The sequence below is a fragment of the Monopterus albus genome, unplaced genomic scaffold (genome assembly GCF_001952655.1).
Source record: "Monopterus albus unplaced genomic scaffold, M_albus_1.0 scaffold45.1, whole genome shotgun sequence".
Lineage (NCBI taxonomy): Eukaryota > Metazoa > Chordata > Actinopteri > Synbranchiformes > Synbranchidae > Monopterus > Monopterus albus.
In genome coordinates this window covers 1,178,284-1,194,684 of record NW_018127925.1, presented here as the reverse complement: position 1 = coordinate 1,194,684, position 16,401 = coordinate 1,178,284, and the positions used below count along the sequence as shown (strand labels likewise).

Below are 16,401 nucleotides of genomic sequence, written 5' to 3'. Positions count from 1 at the left end.
CATGAATACTTCATCTTTGGTCTGCCTTTATGCTTAACACTTATATTCCACACTTTGCATTTCATACAAACTGCAAAGTCACAGCAAATTGTATATTTACTAATTTTATGTGAAGGAACACACTATGACTTTAGTTTTTTATTATGAGATGTATTCATTGTTCTCACTACTGATGCTGTTGTCTAACATGAAATAACATTTCATTGATCTTAATTAGCTAAAAGTATTCAAAACAAACCATAATGGGGTCAGAATGATGCCTCCAACTACACAGAAGCACTATGTTCAAAGAGCATAAAAATGCAAGACTATATCTGCAGACAAAAAGTTTGAGTTTTCAATTAGCTTATTCTATATCAAACTGTAAAACACAAACATGACTCAGCATTGGTGGGGTTTCAACAGGTTTGGATCACATTCGGCAGGTGGCAATCTGTGTAATGTTGGGCCACATAACTAATGAGGGGTTAAAAGGCTAAATATTTCATCCCCCTAACTTTAAATTTGTCTAAGCCAACTGAAGCCCATGTGTGTTTGTGTGTACTTGCACTGCAACAGCTTTTGTCATTTAGGCCAAATATGTCCTTCACAATGACACATATTAGTGTGCCACCTTATGGCCATTGTTGGTATTATTGAGCACAACTTGCAGCAGGAGGGAGTCAATGAATAAACTGAAAAAATTATACATAAAACCCCTAAAAAATAAAACAAAGGCATATTTGAGTTTTCCTGGTATCGCCCTGATTTCATTCAGTAACATAAATACAATACACATCATGTTCTGCTATTGATGTTATGACAAGTTTTAGGAGCACAGTCAGGAAAATCACTGTAGTAACCTCATTCCACAGCCCACAGAGCTCACCCTTTTTTCTTTTTTTTTTAAATTCAGCTCCCTTATTTTCAGGTACTTCCACCAAAACAGTTAAGCAGTCCATCCTGCACATCTTGCACCAAGTAAAAACTGCATTTTCTAATAACAATCAGGTCCAGGTCCAGCACCATCTCTCTATTGCTTTAATCACATACATTTAGACACGGCAACAATTCAGTGACAAATTGCCATGGGAGGAATATATTGCATGTATACAAGCACAAACAATCCTTAATCTGTCTTTTTGGTACATCACATTGAGGCAGCCCTTCTTTTGTCCACCTTGGATGGTGCTATGAAGATGTTAACACATCCAAACAGCACAGAAAAGTGCTCAATGAACCAGATGTTCCAAGCTAGTTTTTGTCTGTTGCTATGAAAGATGTCATGACAACCCCCACCCTCCCAAAAAAATAAAACGCTTGGAAAGCTGATGTTCACTTAACCTCTATTCAAACTATGCAGCAACAGCCCTTGCCAATAGATTTTCTGTTGGGCTACACAAAGACAGACACACTGTCACACATACAAACATACATGCACATATTTTTTCAATGTGTAAAAATAGAAGATTGAACACAGCTACTTTATAGGTACTGTAGATAAATGTACTGAGTAAGATGGACGTTTTTCAAATCTGCATTTTCCATTAACATCAATCAAGTTTGTCTAAATCTGATAAAGATTTATACATCGTTTTCCACTTCTATACATTTCTATAAAATAGACATGGCTTAAATTATCTGATGGTCAACAGATCTAAAATATCTTCTTAATTCTCCTGTGCACTTTTACAAAATGTATTATTTACTAAAAAAAAAAAAACAAACAAAAAAAACTGAAAATGACATCAAACTAGTTCAAAGCCTGCTGACGTATCACTGTATCTTTTGCTTGGTTGTAAAAATAGGAACAATGGGACACAGCTGGCACCCACCTGGGATGTCTTAAGTACAAATAATAGAATGACTGAATGAATTAAGCATCAGTGATGCACAATGACTGGTAATGGCTGCAAAGTGGCTCAAAAAAAACCAATGAGAGGAGATTTTACATTCTGAAGCCCCACTTGAAAAATCTCAAATTTAGTAACTGTAATCTGGTCTTAGTGCACAGTAAAAAGTACCCCTGAGTTCTAGGGCAGGGCAGGTGCTTTGTCATTCAGAGCAGCACATGCTCATGGGGTATATGAAGATCCCGGTGGGGGAAAATGTGGTCCTGGGCTAACATAGCTGTGGGAAGATTTATTTAGAGAATAGGCTACAGTGGATAAGGCTCTGGTATACAATGTCATGGTCATCCCCGGGCTCCTCGCTCTTTCATATATCATTATGTTTCTAAGTAACTAACACTTTAGGTGACTTCATCACCATGTTCTTGGGCCTATTTTTTCAGATTGCACGCTGACATCGATTCTGCTTCTCCCTCCCTTCCTACATTGTAGGAAATTCCTGCCCTGTATTCCTTTGTCCTACAGTTCATTCAGTTTGTTCTCTGGACTGCCCTGACCCATCCCTCCCCCTGTTTATTTCAATGCTGATTTAGAGTGCTCAGTTCTTGGGTCCACAGGCTCAGTGACATGAGCTGCTGTGTCACAGCCTCTCTCCCTCCATAGCACAAAGTAGCTGTGCTGAGCGCTTTTGGATATTAATCAATGGGAATTTTGTCCTCTAGTTCCAGTGGACTGTCCTCAATGGGCTCCTCACTCCTGCCCAGCTCCTGCAGCTGCTGCCGCCTCTGCACCTCTGCCTTCAGGTTCTCCAAATCCTTTTGGCTAAAAAAAAAAACAAACAAAAAAAAAAAAAACAAAAGGCATCTATAAGAAGTTTCTAGTGTAGCTTGACCCTTTACATTTTTTTGGTATTTCCTTATACTCATGAGTGGTTCCTTTACTCATGCCCGAAGTTTATTAAAAAGTAGCTTACTGAGCTATATATATATGTGGATATCACTTACCAAACTGAGCTTTTTGCCCGTTTTAAATGAAGAGTTTTACCCAAAATGGAATTTCAGTCATTATTATCATCTACGAGGAGTTTTGTCTGCTGAGAAACAGGGTGACATTTCATAATTCAACTTTAAAGGAAGAGTCTGGGAATACTAACAGTACCACTCTCATATCTGTGTGGTAAACAAAGTACAAGCCCCGTAAATCCAGATGTTTGTACAGTTTAGCCAAACAAGATAACATTTTATTTTTGTGAGCTTTAGAGGTAGTAGGGGAATTTTGTTTACTTTACCCTGCTTCCAATATTTATGCTAAGCTAACCTATCGATGGCTGTGTGCAGATATCAGAATAGCATCAGTCCTCTCATTTGTACATAAAGTGCTGTGACAAAACAACTGCTAGCTTACATCATCTCCAACTGAAGGTACAGGAGGCACTACAAGGGCACAGGGGTGAAAGTCATTATTAGGAGCTGAACTTTTTCCAAGGACAGTTCATTAAGTATCGACAAAGGACCTTTATAATTACATGATTCCAATGTAATGCAGCTAGAGCAAATCCTACTTTTGTACGCAGTGTCAAACCAAGTGTTTAGAGTATTATAAACCCCATGTAGACAGAATGATCCTTCCTGATCCTACCTGAGAGGTATAAAGATGATGCCATTGATGATGTTGAGCTGTTCCAGGACACTGGCCATGCTGGGGGCAGTGAACTGGAAAAACAGGAGGAAATAACAACATAACTCCAGTGCTAAACCAGACGCTGGCACAGTTAACACGTCCGATTCAGAGCAGTCACCTTGAGGGGCATGATGCTGGCGTTGGAGCCATTCTTGTAGATCTCGTTCATGGTTCTCTGCAGAGCTACAGCCTGCTGCGTGAGATACTTCAAATACTCTGAGCTCTCCTTGGTCTTCTCATGTGCCTCACCCATCTGGCAACAGAAAATAAATGATCACATCTAATAAAAACAAGTGTGTCAGCAGCCCAGCCTCACAGAGTCCAGCAGAACCCACCTGGTTCTTGTAAATGGTGTAGCCCTCCTTCTCGTGCTGTAGTGCAGAGCGGAACTCGGCCTTGCTCTCGTAAACCCTTGCAACCAAATGATGGCTGGAAAAAAATAAAAAAGGTTCACATCATGTAAATCATCATGATAGACAGCATTTTTAGCAACCTTATGTATGATGAATCGCCCCACCCACCTGAGGGCCACTTTGAGGGACCGGGGACCATGGTACTTTGTGTTGATAGTCAGGGCGTTCTCCAGGAATCTCAGAGATAAGTCGTACTCCATCACTCCGTGCAGCACCAGCCCAATGTTACTCTGTAGAATGAGAGCAAAGAGCATTCGACACAAAAATGTGGTAGGTTGGATTTTACTGATTTAATCTGTACTGATGCATTACGTTAGAAGCAGTTAATAGTTCTGTTTAAAGCACTCACATCTAGCAGCGCCATCTCTGGGTGGTCCTCTCCACAGACCAACAACATGAGGTAACGAGCACGATAAAGCAGCTTCAGGGCGGTCGACAGTTGGCCATTCGCAAAACAGTACAGAGCCAAGTGCATCTGAAAGGGTGAAGGGAATAAAGAAATATGTTAGAGAGATACTAAGCACGAAGTGAAGACTTCCTACATTTTGCATGACAACTTACATATTCTTGAATAGTGTTCGGGTGTTCGATGCCGAGGACTCTTTCACTCATCAGGACAGCCTTTTGCTGGTTACTGAGAGCCTGCGGGCAGATACGCACTCGTCATGACCTACAAAATCAGTACTGCACTTGGTTAAAACTACTGGCAATGTAAGAGCTGCCATATTTCTACCTACCTCAGGATGGTCTCCCATGATGTAATTAAGGCGTGCCAGTAGGCGCAGACAGGCACAGATTTCTACATGCATGGCTCCGTACACATTGTTGAAGAGGTTGAGAGCCTCGTTGATCAGCTCACAGCCCTCCTTCAGAAAACCTGCAAATGTAAAGGAAGAACAGAAGGACCGAGTTCTGTTAAAAGATTCTTTATTCAAAATGTTTAGGTTTCTAAACCAGTGCATATGCCTCCACCTGATGGAGTAAACACAGGAGTCTCACCTTGCTGCACTTTGGCCTGTCCGCTCTGGAAGAAGTGGAATGCGTCTGATGCTTTGGGGTTAACATGCTTCACAACAGGAAAAATATTCAGGATGTCCTCCTCTGTGAAGGCAGGCTTGTGGCGGCTGTCAAAGTTGTACTCCTTTATCAAAATCTACAAGGCAAATTAAACCGATACGTAAAAAAAAAAAAGAAGAGAAAAGTTCTTAATGGTCATTTGGTATAGTGACACTGAGAGAGGGTCACTACAGATTAACCATTACCTGAATGCCAGTTTTGACTGAAATTTCTCTAAGCAGAGTGATCTTCTGAAAGCCATACTTCTCCACCACCTGGTCCACACTTTCACTGAGTAAGACAGGATATTTGTCACCACTAATCACACCCAAAAAAAATGCAAACACTTGAAAGAAGAAGAGGATCCTCATGTTAGCCTCAACATCACTGGGGCACTCACCACTGTATGCTGAAGTGATAGTAGCTCTGAGCCTCAGAGGAAATGTTCTTCCACAGCTCACTGGGTGTCAGGCTCGCCCACGTTGTGTTGTCTCCACCACCGGGGACCCTGTTGCGACGTTTGCGGCTTTTGCGGCGTGACACCAGCTCATCGGGAGGCAGGTGGCCGACAGCCTCGGGGAAGGAGCTCAGAAAGCAGTTTAGGAAATGGCTTACAGCGGCAGACAGGGCAGACAGTTCCACACCCTACATGACAAGGAACATTTTAAATCAAGATAAATACATGTAGGTTTGTCTGTTGTTGATTAGATATGTCTGTTAAGTGTTACCAACCTGGAGGTATGTCTTGAAGATATGTTTTGCACATCTAGTGATCAGCTCACTGACTCCTATCCTCTAAGGCACAGAAAAAAAAACATTTGTTTGCCTAAATGACACAAAATGCATGATGGTGGCTATCAGATGTGAGGAATGAGACTCACATAGACGTGCCCCAGCTGGGCTCTGGCAGGGGTCTTTTCTACAAACTCCAGAACAGTGCCCAAATAGCGAACATTGATGCCTCTCTGGTGTAAGGCCTCTGTCAGTGTGGCTCCATCCATGGGCAGAGCACTGTGGTCCAAACAGTCTTTAACCTGGTCATGAAGCACACAAACAAATGGCTTTAATATCCAAAACACAACTAAAAATCCTGGTGACCTGGTTCTGTGTCACTTACCAGTGATGGGATCTGGCAGGAGACCAAGAAGGCAGCAGCATCTTTAAACAGCTGCTTCTGCTTCTGAATGTCATCTGTGCTATGATCTGGGAAACGCACACCTGTTTAAAAACACACACACACACACACACACACACACACACACACACACACAGTCATGTTTCCATCACTTCAGAGAAAATTACACTAATTTCCTGGAAACCTACCCTCTAACACCTGACCATAACCAGTACTTACCTAACCATACCATAAACTTAAACCAAGTCATGACTTCAAAATTTTATGATTTTTGACCCCATAAAAACATTGAGTCTCCACAGTGTAATCAGATTTAAGTCCACACAACATCAGCACTACCAGCTTTGACAAGCACAAGCATTTATGCCTTTACTTCACAGTGGGTCACAGAGAGATGCAAGTAGGCAGTGACAGGGAGCGACATGCCACATAGGTTCAGCCATGTGCCGTAACCACTCAGCTATCAAGGCACTCCTAACACACCGCTTTTGTGATTCATTTCTCTGATGAACAAGTGTTGTTCAATTTCTTTCACTTCTCAAAAGATCATTTGATGCCAAACGTGCTAAAAATGACTTAAAGCACATAGGAACTCAAGACGCTGACAAGTCTGAGGGTTCAGGGAGCGAACATGGATGAAAATACTACAGATGTCTTGGCTGCTCTTGAATTTGAAATGGATAACAGTTTATCTTCTAATCTGCAGTTTCATAACAGTAAATAAGGGACTGTTTTAGCTTCAGTTAGCTAACCAGTTTTTGCTTGGCCTTTATTATGGATTTATTTCTTTGTCTCTGCCTGGCTGCTCCAGAAACATTCCTTTCACTTCAGCCTAAAAAATATTTGACATATTGTAAAGCTGCCTGAAAATCTTCTGTATCATCATGTTACCCTGAATCATCCACAAAAACAATAACCAAACAATAGTCAAAAAGGCAAGTGGTTCAACTGTTAGCAGTAGAGAACTCATGCCTGAGAAACATAAGAACCCAAGATTTCTCAAAAAGCTTCTTTGTGATTGCTCCTTTTAAGGCAATGTAGCACACTGCACTATCAGAAGAAATGAAATACTTAATCTTACTTTCTCTGTTTACTGTACATCCTTGTTGTGCTCACCTGGGGAGAAGATGTCAGGGTTGAAGCGAATGTCGAAAGATGCGTTGCTGATGGAGCCGACCGCCTTGCAAGCATTGAGAACAACTTCGCGGCTTTTGGGATCTGTTTGTAATTGGGGTGTCACATAAACAGAAAAGACACATAAAGGTTAAAATAAATAGCAAAACATATACAAAAATTTAAGTGACAATTTAAACCATGTCCACATGAAGCCACCATCTTTTCAAGAGGACTCCTTAGTACGTACAAGGAAAGCAGGGCTATGACTGGGTGAACTGAGTTGGGTGCTGTGGCTCAATAAGGTAAAGACACAAGTTTTCTGTCACCTCAAAATCTGTGTACAGTCACTTATCCTAATTATATTTCCTTGGTTTATTTAGTAGGGCCAGTGCACAATATTGTGCCAGAGTTTCATCTGTAGTACTTATCATCTGTATTTTAAATAAAACAGCTGATCACACAGTACACATAGTGTTGCTGAGCTTGTAATTGAGTTTTATTTCCCAGAGGAGCTTACTGTGGACCCTTGGTCAAGCACCCACCACAGTTTCAAAGCTGCTGATCACAGATCAAGTCAGCCTATTTGACAAGATTAATGTGGATTAGCATCAGTTGAACAACATGCAAATCACTGAACATGAGATTAATTTTTGCATTCCATTAGGATCAGCTGACAGAGCACATGATTATTCATTTTTAATGGGTCAAATCACACAACAAAGGCATCACAGGCTGAACAGGGAGAAATGGGCTGATCTGGGCCTAACACATTTCTCCACTGCAGGCTGAGGACTGAGCAGGGACAGCAAGTCGGGGGGAGAGAAGCCACTATGACCCAGTACTTGATCACTGTTGTAATACTATGGACAACACGTACAAAAAAAGCATTTCCTCTAAAATTATCTGCATCAAGACACAGCTAATTCTTGGTTACATATTTCCCTCTGACTAAACATTACTTTTTACTAAGCTATTATCCACCAGAGGAGCTCTCCCTGTGTTGTCCTGCCCTTTGTTCTTTGGGGTATTTTTGAACGTACCAATACCAGATGCATCTTCACCAACTAAGGTCTCCGCCAGCTCTTTGGCCCGAGCTAATCCTGGAATATTTTCCTCAAGCTTCTTAGCCTCTAGTGGGCTCTTGTATTCCCCGTTCAAGGTGGCTGAAGGGTCTAGAGGCCCATTTGTGGAGGGGTTAGAGGACTTTTCTTTACAGTCAGTCTCTGCCTGTGAGGCAGCCGAGGTAGTGTTGTCTGTCTGGCTTATGTGGTCTGTGGAGACATCTGCTGCATTAGTAGAATCTGAGGCAGTGGTCTGTGACTGGATTGTATCAGCACTGCTTTCGACGGATGTTTCTGAGGTTTCTGTGATGGCAGGCGTATCAGCTTTGTTGGAGTCCTTGGTTGCTTTCTGTTGCATGAGCTGTAATGCTGCCATCTTCATGAAGAGAAGATATCTGAAGAGGAACAGAACCAACACTTAGACTCTACAAGTGCGATGATGAAAATATGGTTATGCACAACAGCACAGACCTGTGCTCAACAAAGGCCTCAATGAGCTCTTGGCGTAGACAGGCCAGGCGGTGGCGGTGCTGGCAAGGGAAGCCTTGGCGCTGACACTCTGGGGGCAGCTCCTCTCCGTCCACAGGTAGGAAGTTGAGGTCAGGTGGGAAAGTACGAAGAAGGTCCAAAATATAATGTCGGCCATCATTTCCAATTATGCCTTTACACTCAACAGAGGAGCACAGCTCCACTTCGTCGTTCTTCTCGTTCAACACACTGTGCCTCTGGACCTAAAATTTACATCCAATAATATATAGCAACATGAACTTGTCTGAGAGACAGAAGATCTGAATTGGTGCTTGTAAATCTCAGTAGAATCAGAGCAAGATGTTAAAGGATGGGTCTGACAATATTCTGTATTTTTTAGTTGTCAAATGAAAACCAATAATGTGATACTACCCTGTCTGATCCTCACAGGTCTAAGCCTTGTTGCTCCTGCTTAATGCAAATATTTAAAACTATGTCAACCACATAACTTTCATTTTTAAAAAGGGCCAAATCATTTCTTAAACTAGCTGCACATGGTAATTTTAAAACACATTGGTGTCCTAGTCATTCTAGTTCAGCATTCATGTTTGTGGTAATGAATAAACATAAACATGTCACCTGGGCACAGTAACAACATGGAGGTCTATTGTACAGACGAATAGGATCTATCAGGCTTTGGCTGCACTTGTTACAATATCACTTCTTTGTTCACTTTGGTGTTTTCATATGAATTATTGACAGTAAGAAAAATATTTACAGTGCACACCTTTAACACAAAAGGTGTGTACTGTGAAATAACTGGATTATCCGTAAGTTAAATAATCACTGGTTGTGTTACTGACCTTCAGCGGTCTGCTGGTCTTCTCCAGCAGCTCCAGATATTTGCTGTGAGAAACAACTGTCTTGCCAAAGTCAATGGAGCCGTAGATGACGCTCTGCTCCTGCTCACGCTCCAGGATACCTGGGATGATGGACTGAGCAGTGACACGGTAGCCTCTGTAGTCCACCACTACTGTCCCCAAGGTGTAGAGACCCTCCACATCCACCGCCCCGTAAGCTCGTACTCCATTCAAGTCATTGGTGGGCGCAGCGTGGGCAGCGGCATCTCCACCCAGCTCACGATAGTGGTCCCGCACATCGAAGCCAAGGCTGAAGAAGATGTTGTTCCAGATGAACATCTGCATGCGCGTTTCTTCACCAGGGTTGATAGCCATGACGTTGCCATCAATTACTGCCATGGCGCCTCGAGTGGCAGCTGCTGCAAAGTCACTGTGGACCTGCAGGATGGAAAAACATGGATATTAGTGATTTAGAAAAAGAAAAGGTACACATTTACACAATTTGGCATCACATTTCCCATCAGCAGACTCACACAGTGGGACACAAAGCCTGCAAAGGCTCATCCATACCTTGAATATGGCCCTCTCCCTCAGCAGCCGCTCGGGCAGGTTCTTCCGGGGCAGCTCTCTGGTAGTCTGCAGCTCCTCATTCCAATCTCGGGTCTGGAGGCGTACCAGCACATACAACTTATTAACACTGGGAAAAGAACTGTTTTATTCTGTGTGATGTGCTGCTATGTTCAAGCTGTGCCTACCTGTCCAGGAATGTGTTCCTCATAACCCAGACGGGAGGTGTAGGCATCCTCTGCCCGAACGCAGTCCATGGCATGGTCTAGCTGTGGAGCGGTCCAGCTGTACACCTGAAAAGGTGTAGCTATCCTCTCAAATGGGTGTCTCTGGACTCTGCAGCAAAAACACAGCAATAGAAAAATATATTACTTGCATATTCTTAGTTCATATATTTCAGGCCGGTTATATGAAATCTGTTTATGCTGGGAGCAGTTCTTATATCATCAAAACTAAAAACCAGTGAATGATGAGAATCAGGGGTGGATCTAGAAAATTTTGACCTGGGTGTCCAAACTCAGAAGGTTGGCACATTTGTCACACATGTAAAAAAGTTAATTAAACCCCTAATTCTATGACATGATAAGTCATACATTATTAGGAAACAGTTTATTTTGCGTAAACCACACAGTGCTTTCTTTAGCTAGCTTTTCTCGCTGCTTATTTACTCCCCACCAGGGCCACCCCTTGCTCCGCCCATGTCCTGGCCACTTTCTTGTAATCATTTTCTTTTTTAGTGTGCTTTAAGACTTTGACCTCTTGCCACATAACAGTGTTCTCTCACCTCGTTGAGTAATATTAATTGATAAATCAATTAACTTTAGAAAAAAAGCAATTCAATGAGAAATGCAACAGTAAACAAGACAAGCTTCTTTTCAGTACCAACCAAGTAGAGAAGAGAGGTTGTGAATCAGAGGGGAGACACCGAGGTATTAGAAAAGATGTGTTTCACGGTACCACAGATGAAAAGCGCTGACTTTGTTGCTCTGAATCACTCAAATAAAAAGTCACTTCGATTTAGAGAAACTAAAGACAAAGAGATGTTCTCACCGTTTTTTCTGCAGGGAAGTGAAGTTCTTCTTGAAGGCAGGGCTGATCTGGCTCAGCAGCTCCACCAGTGAATGGCTCAGGAAGCTGGGATTGGCTGGTTTGGGGTTGAAGGTGTAGGTAGTGGATCTGGAACACACACCCATTCCCTTTACTCTCATCATTCACATTAATATAACCTGAAATCTACCAACTGGAGAGAACAGATAAATAACCCTGGACTGAGGAGTAGTGTTCTTTTAGGAAGATACCTTAGTGGGGCTGTACTCTCTTGCAGATGGCCATTTAGAAAGCTAGCTGGCTACAGCTGATTTACCAATACTGATTTAGTAGGGTGCCCAAACTTTTGTTTCTGTTTTAAAACTTCATTATGGAGCTTAAAAGGCAGAGAGTTGTCTACAGTGAAAACATGGAGCTGTATGGAGATAAAACGTTGAACTGTTGACTGACTGGTTGAGGTAGAAGCCACGTGTGGAGGCAGTGATGCTGATATGGCGCTCCTCCACAGTCACGATGTACAGGTACATGAGATCACCATGCATCTTCCTGTTTCCAGGTGGAGGATTCCAGCCGCTCATGGTCAGGACCTTCAGGCACTGCATAGGCTGGTGGGAATGGAGGGGCACTGAGTGGTTATCTTTTTCTTTTTCTTTTTTGGCTTAGTATCTTTGCGGTAATCCTAAATTTCAGAAACCACTTCAGGCTTTAATAACAAGATGATACTTTTCTATTTTAGGCCTACTCATAAAAGCAGACCACGGGCTGCTCCTCACCTTCCAGTCCTTGTTCTGTGGCTGGAGGGGCACCAAGGGGTGCTCTTTGCTGCCGGGAAGGATGTGCTCTGGGGGGGTGCAGTCAATCTGCTCCAGCTCGATGCCCTTTTTCTTCCGCTTACCGCTATCTACAAAGCAGATCCGAAGCAAGGTGAAAACATGTACACTGCTGTACAACACATGCTGCAGTCACTGACCATTCTACCCCTGCTGTGTTATACTTAGCCACATAGAAGACTAGTGCGAACATCTGTATGTTAATCTGATGGTAACCTAACATGTTGCTCTCGTGTGTGAATCAGAACTCTGGTCACTTTTATGTGGGAGTCAATGGCAAAAGAACGAGAAAGAAATGCACCTTCATTCACTCTAACAGAGTTACTGCTGCTCCCTACCTCTTGTGCACAAAGACAATAAAATAAGTTTAATAGTGGAATCAGTGTGACAAATGGGGATGAGCATCCCTCACGCTTACAACAATGGTCGTTAAAGAGCCCATGGCCTGCTTTTCCTCGTTTTCTGACTTATCTACAATGTTACAATAGTGAACTATCATCTTAGATGTGACCACACCTCCAAGATCTCCATCAGTGAAAATGCTGAGGAAGGAGAGGGAGTTGCAGTCCACCCCATTGTATGCATCTGAGGGGTCCAGGCTTTTCAGCAGGTCTCTGATGTGGCGCACATGGATGCGAGCTTCACGCACTGTGTAGGGCTCTGCAGCAAAAAAGAAGAAACAAGCCCATTGGTGACAAACAGTAGGTAGTAAGATGGTTTGAGAAGTAGTAGATCAAGCTTATTAACATTTGTAATAAACTCTGGTAAAACTTTGCTAAGCAAGATACTGTCCAAGATACCGGCTGTTGATGGAGGGTAAATCATTTAAGCTTAAATCCATCTGTGTGACAGTGAAACTAATATTTTTATTTCATACCGACAAGGTGAAATGCAACACCAGATGCTTTGTCACATGTGCTGAGGCTTCACAACGGTCACACTCTGCAGCATCAACACAGAGCTCTTGGTTATTTTATGAACAGCTACATACAGTAGCAACAACAGTATTTGACAGTTGACAGTACAGCAATACTGACTGATGAAGCCTCCCAAACTAAATGTAATGTAGGCAATAGAGAGGTTTTCAGTGAGGGCAATGACTGTGTGTACTTTACTATTATAAAAAACAATGCCAGTTTTAGAACCTTGCTGAGTGACACAAAGCAAGTTCCAGCAAACAGCTACTGTCTCTCTTGAAACGCAAGAAGCAGCAAAAATGTGTTTGATTCGCACCTTCCACCACTTTGAGCAGGGAGCCCTCCTGAAGGCCCTCAATGGATTTGAGCTCAGCAAAGTTGTCTAGCACATTTCCGTCCAGCTGCAGGGAGAAGCAGGTCCGATGACAGGTGTCCTCACGGTCCATCAACACCTGATGGATCTCCTGTACCATTTCCTGGGGAGAGACCTGAAAGAGGGGAGTGAACAGAAGACATGAAATGATGGAGGTAAGCACAGCTTCAGCAATATTTCAGAATCAGAATCAGCTTTATTGGCCAGGTGTGTCGGACACACGAGGAATTTGATTCTGGTGCAGCGGCTCTCAACGTGCATGTACATATCCCCAAGGGGCAAGTAAACAGTAAACCAACATAAGGCTGTGTAGTATAACAAAATAAACAATATTAACAAGCATCAAACAGTGCAAACAATGCAAAATAAACAGTATAAACAGGCATCAAACAGTGCAAACAATGCAAAATAAACAGTATAAACAGGCAGTAAACGATGCACAGACCAAGGAATGCTCATCGTGAAACAAGATAAATATCACTTATTACACATCAATTATTTCTTTTCTCTCTGTTGCATGTCAGTTATAGTCAGATTACTGTGGTCTGTTTGAACACAAGTGAAAAAACTGCAGCTTATCCTGACCTGCAGGTCAAACAGCTCTATTCCAGGTGCCTGGATCTTAACAGTGAAGCCTGTGTCCTGGATCACTATCACTTCCTGTTCATTAGACTCCTCTTCTCCGTCTGCCTCTCCACTGCCATCCTGTTTCGAGTCCCCTTCCTTCGTGTGCTCGTGAGCTCCATCACCATTCACCATGGCTTTATCTGCACCCTGCCCTGCAATGAAAAAAACGCAGAGATCATCAGCTGGTTAACAGCCGTTCAAATTCAGAGATGGAGACGCTCAACTGTCAATACATCATTTAAACTATTAAAACCTCTCATTTAAAAATGCAATAAAATGTTTTTGGTTACTTGTGGACAACAAGCTGTAGACAACAAGCTGTGAACACAACGTTAACATACCTTCTTTTGAGTTAATACAAGGAACCTGACAGTAAAATGTGTGTTATTAACAAAGTCGTGTTTTTTATATCTGGTCACCTGTCGAATATTCACTTTCTTTTGACTCTGTTTCTGGTCTCTACCAACTCCAGGGGGAAATACCAGGTTCTTTGGCTCCTTACCTCTCCATTATGTTCCCCATTCAGTCTCTAAATGTCACCCTCTGGTGCTGGGGACTAACAAGTGTCCAGTGGGTTTTTAGAGCTGTTTTGCTAAAACAGCTGTGGCTGAGACGCCATGAAGCAATGGGAGGGAACCAAATGGTAAAGCTGTGGCCCCGAAGGATCAACAATGAGCCTAAAATCTTCTTTTATCACCCTTTTTACAACGGTTAACTTTACAGCTGTCATTAGTGATTAATCTCATCTACAGGGAGCAGCATGTTCAGCCAGCCAGTCATGCACAGTGAGTCACCCCCCAAAGCTACAACACCAGACCTTTCTACCACCTGAACAGAGACACTGCCAGGCAGCTACTTGACAACCAAGGCACACACACCCAGAAGATGAATGACCTTTCCCATAGCCTTATGAAATATGTAGGGATGGGTGAAGAAAGCCCATAAAGCTAAACTACAGTTCACTAGTGCCTTAGTGTGACATTTAATTCAAATATAAATTAATTCAACACAAACTGCAAAGCAAGGGTGAGTGGATCTGGATGCCCTGGTTTCACTTTCACCAATAATCACCATGGCATTATCTGTCCAAGTACAAACTCCTCTAAAAGACAAAACTTAGTACTTAGTTTCCAACACTGGACTGATTCTAGCCAAGAAAACTCGAGGGACTGAATACAAAAGATTTTTCTTTGTCCCAGCAAGAGCTGGTGGTCACTTGCATGGCTGACTGAGACTGATGCAAATGCAGGGACTCAGCTGGTAGTTGCTCCTTCATGGACATTCTATCCCTCCATATTACAAGTGTTTTTTTGTCTTATGCAACAACAACAACAAAAAAACAAACAAATTAAGGGGCCCCTGCTCCACGTCTTTTCCTTATACACATTATGCATGCATTATGTTTCCCACCCTTTCTAGAGTGATTCAGTTCAAGTGACACGAATGGGTTCATTAATTTAAAGAAGCAGGGCTGTGAAAGTGCATGTCAGACAAGTGTGTTCTCTCACTGGGCAAACTTCTGCCAGCCAGTGTGTCCTTGCTTGTCAGGGTTAGTGAAGAGCAAGGGCCTGAGGGAGGGGCGGGGCCTCATAACAGGACCACGACCCCGGGTGGGAACAAGCACACAAAAACAACAGAGGAGTGGCTGTCCCGCTCTGAATAACAAACACAGTGGCTCCAGAGCAGACACTCAAGGTAATGTTACAAAGCAGCAGAAAATGACAGCTCGGTGTTGAACGCTTCAGTGTAGCTGTCTGTGAAATGTCTCATAGACCCTTCAGTTTTCTAGTAGCCAATGACATCTAGAACAGCAGTTCTGAAACTTTTTCTGTCATGACGTTCCATTCACAAGACAAAACCAACAATCACAAACAACATCCTAGTGTAAACTGGTCAAACATTTTTGTGTGTTAGCTTGTTGGTCACACTAAACAAGACATTTGCAAAAAAATCATGTGCTCTTGGAAACTGATGGTAGATTTATAGAGTAAAGGATTATTTAGGAAAATAGGTGGTAGTGACGAATTATGAAAATAACCATTAGTTGCACCATTATTCTTTAACAATATTATTTTATATCATTGTAAATTATGTACCTTTGGGTTTTCTTTTTGGTCAGAAAAACTCAATTTAAGCTCTGGGAACTTGTAATGGTCATTTGTCACTATATTCTGATATTTTATAAACTAAAATATTAACATGACATGAAAATCACAGGCTTATTATTGACTTAATTCAACAGTTCATCTTCAAGTTGTGCATTTTTGAAACTCTCAACTTATTCCATCTAAAGACAGTGTCATCATAAGGGACAAAGGGTGGAAGGGGAGTTGGATGACTACAGCTTTTAGACGAGTGAGGCAATCCCACAGCCGGTGTGTTGCAAAACTGACCCATTTAGCCCCAGAGTAATGGAAGAAAG

The 16,401-nt window shown here is 42.4% G+C and overlaps 1 protein-coding gene across 4 annotated transcripts in view; it reads right to left on the bottom strand.

The window, feature by feature from the left end:
• Positions 1-877: 877 nt before the first annotated feature.
• The window catches only part of cluha (clustered mitochondria (cluA/CLU1) homolog a), an 18,634-nt gene continuing 3,110 nt past the window's right edge, over positions 878-16,401 (bottom strand). For all 4 annotated transcript variants that reach the window (XM_020600149.1, XM_020600150.1, XM_020600152.1 and 1 more), the window contains 26 exons: positions 13,938-14,131; positions 13,296-13,467; positions 12,579-12,722; positions 12,006-12,133; positions 11,683-11,837; positions 11,236-11,361; positions 10,374-10,521; positions 10,189-10,281; positions 9,622-10,056; positions 8,762-9,021; positions 8,270-8,685; positions 7,230-7,331; positions 6,096-6,196; positions 5,860-6,012; positions 5,711-5,773; positions 5,379-5,623; positions 5,185-5,269; positions 4,922-5,075; positions 4,660-4,799; positions 4,484-4,564; positions 4,272-4,397; positions 4,031-4,152; positions 3,845-3,938; positions 3,628-3,762; positions 3,468-3,541; positions 878-2,651 (listed from right to left, as the gene is read on the bottom strand). In XM_020600149.1, coding sequence (XP_020455805.1) covers positions 2,525-2,651; positions 3,468-3,541; positions 3,628-3,762; positions 3,845-3,938; positions 4,031-4,152; positions 4,272-4,397; positions 4,484-4,564; positions 4,660-4,799; positions 4,922-5,075; positions 5,185-5,269; positions 5,379-5,623; positions 5,711-5,773; positions 5,860-6,012; positions 6,096-6,196; positions 7,230-7,331; positions 8,270-8,685; positions 8,762-9,021; positions 9,622-10,056; positions 10,189-10,281; positions 10,374-10,521; positions 11,236-11,361; positions 11,683-11,837; positions 12,006-12,133; positions 12,579-12,722; positions 13,296-13,467; positions 13,938-14,131 — 4,073 coding nt within the window. In that variant the 3' untranslated portion in view covers positions 878-2,524. The remainder of the gene's footprint in view (positions 2,652-3,467; positions 3,542-3,627; positions 3,763-3,844; positions 3,939-4,030; positions 4,153-4,271; positions 4,398-4,483; positions 4,565-4,659; positions 4,800-4,921; positions 5,076-5,184; positions 5,270-5,378; positions 5,624-5,710; positions 5,774-5,859; positions 6,013-6,095; positions 6,197-7,229; positions 7,332-8,269; positions 8,686-8,761; positions 9,022-9,621; positions 10,057-10,188; positions 10,282-10,373; positions 10,522-11,235; positions 11,362-11,682; positions 11,838-12,005; positions 12,134-12,578; positions 12,723-13,295; positions 13,468-13,937; positions 14,132-16,401) is intronic.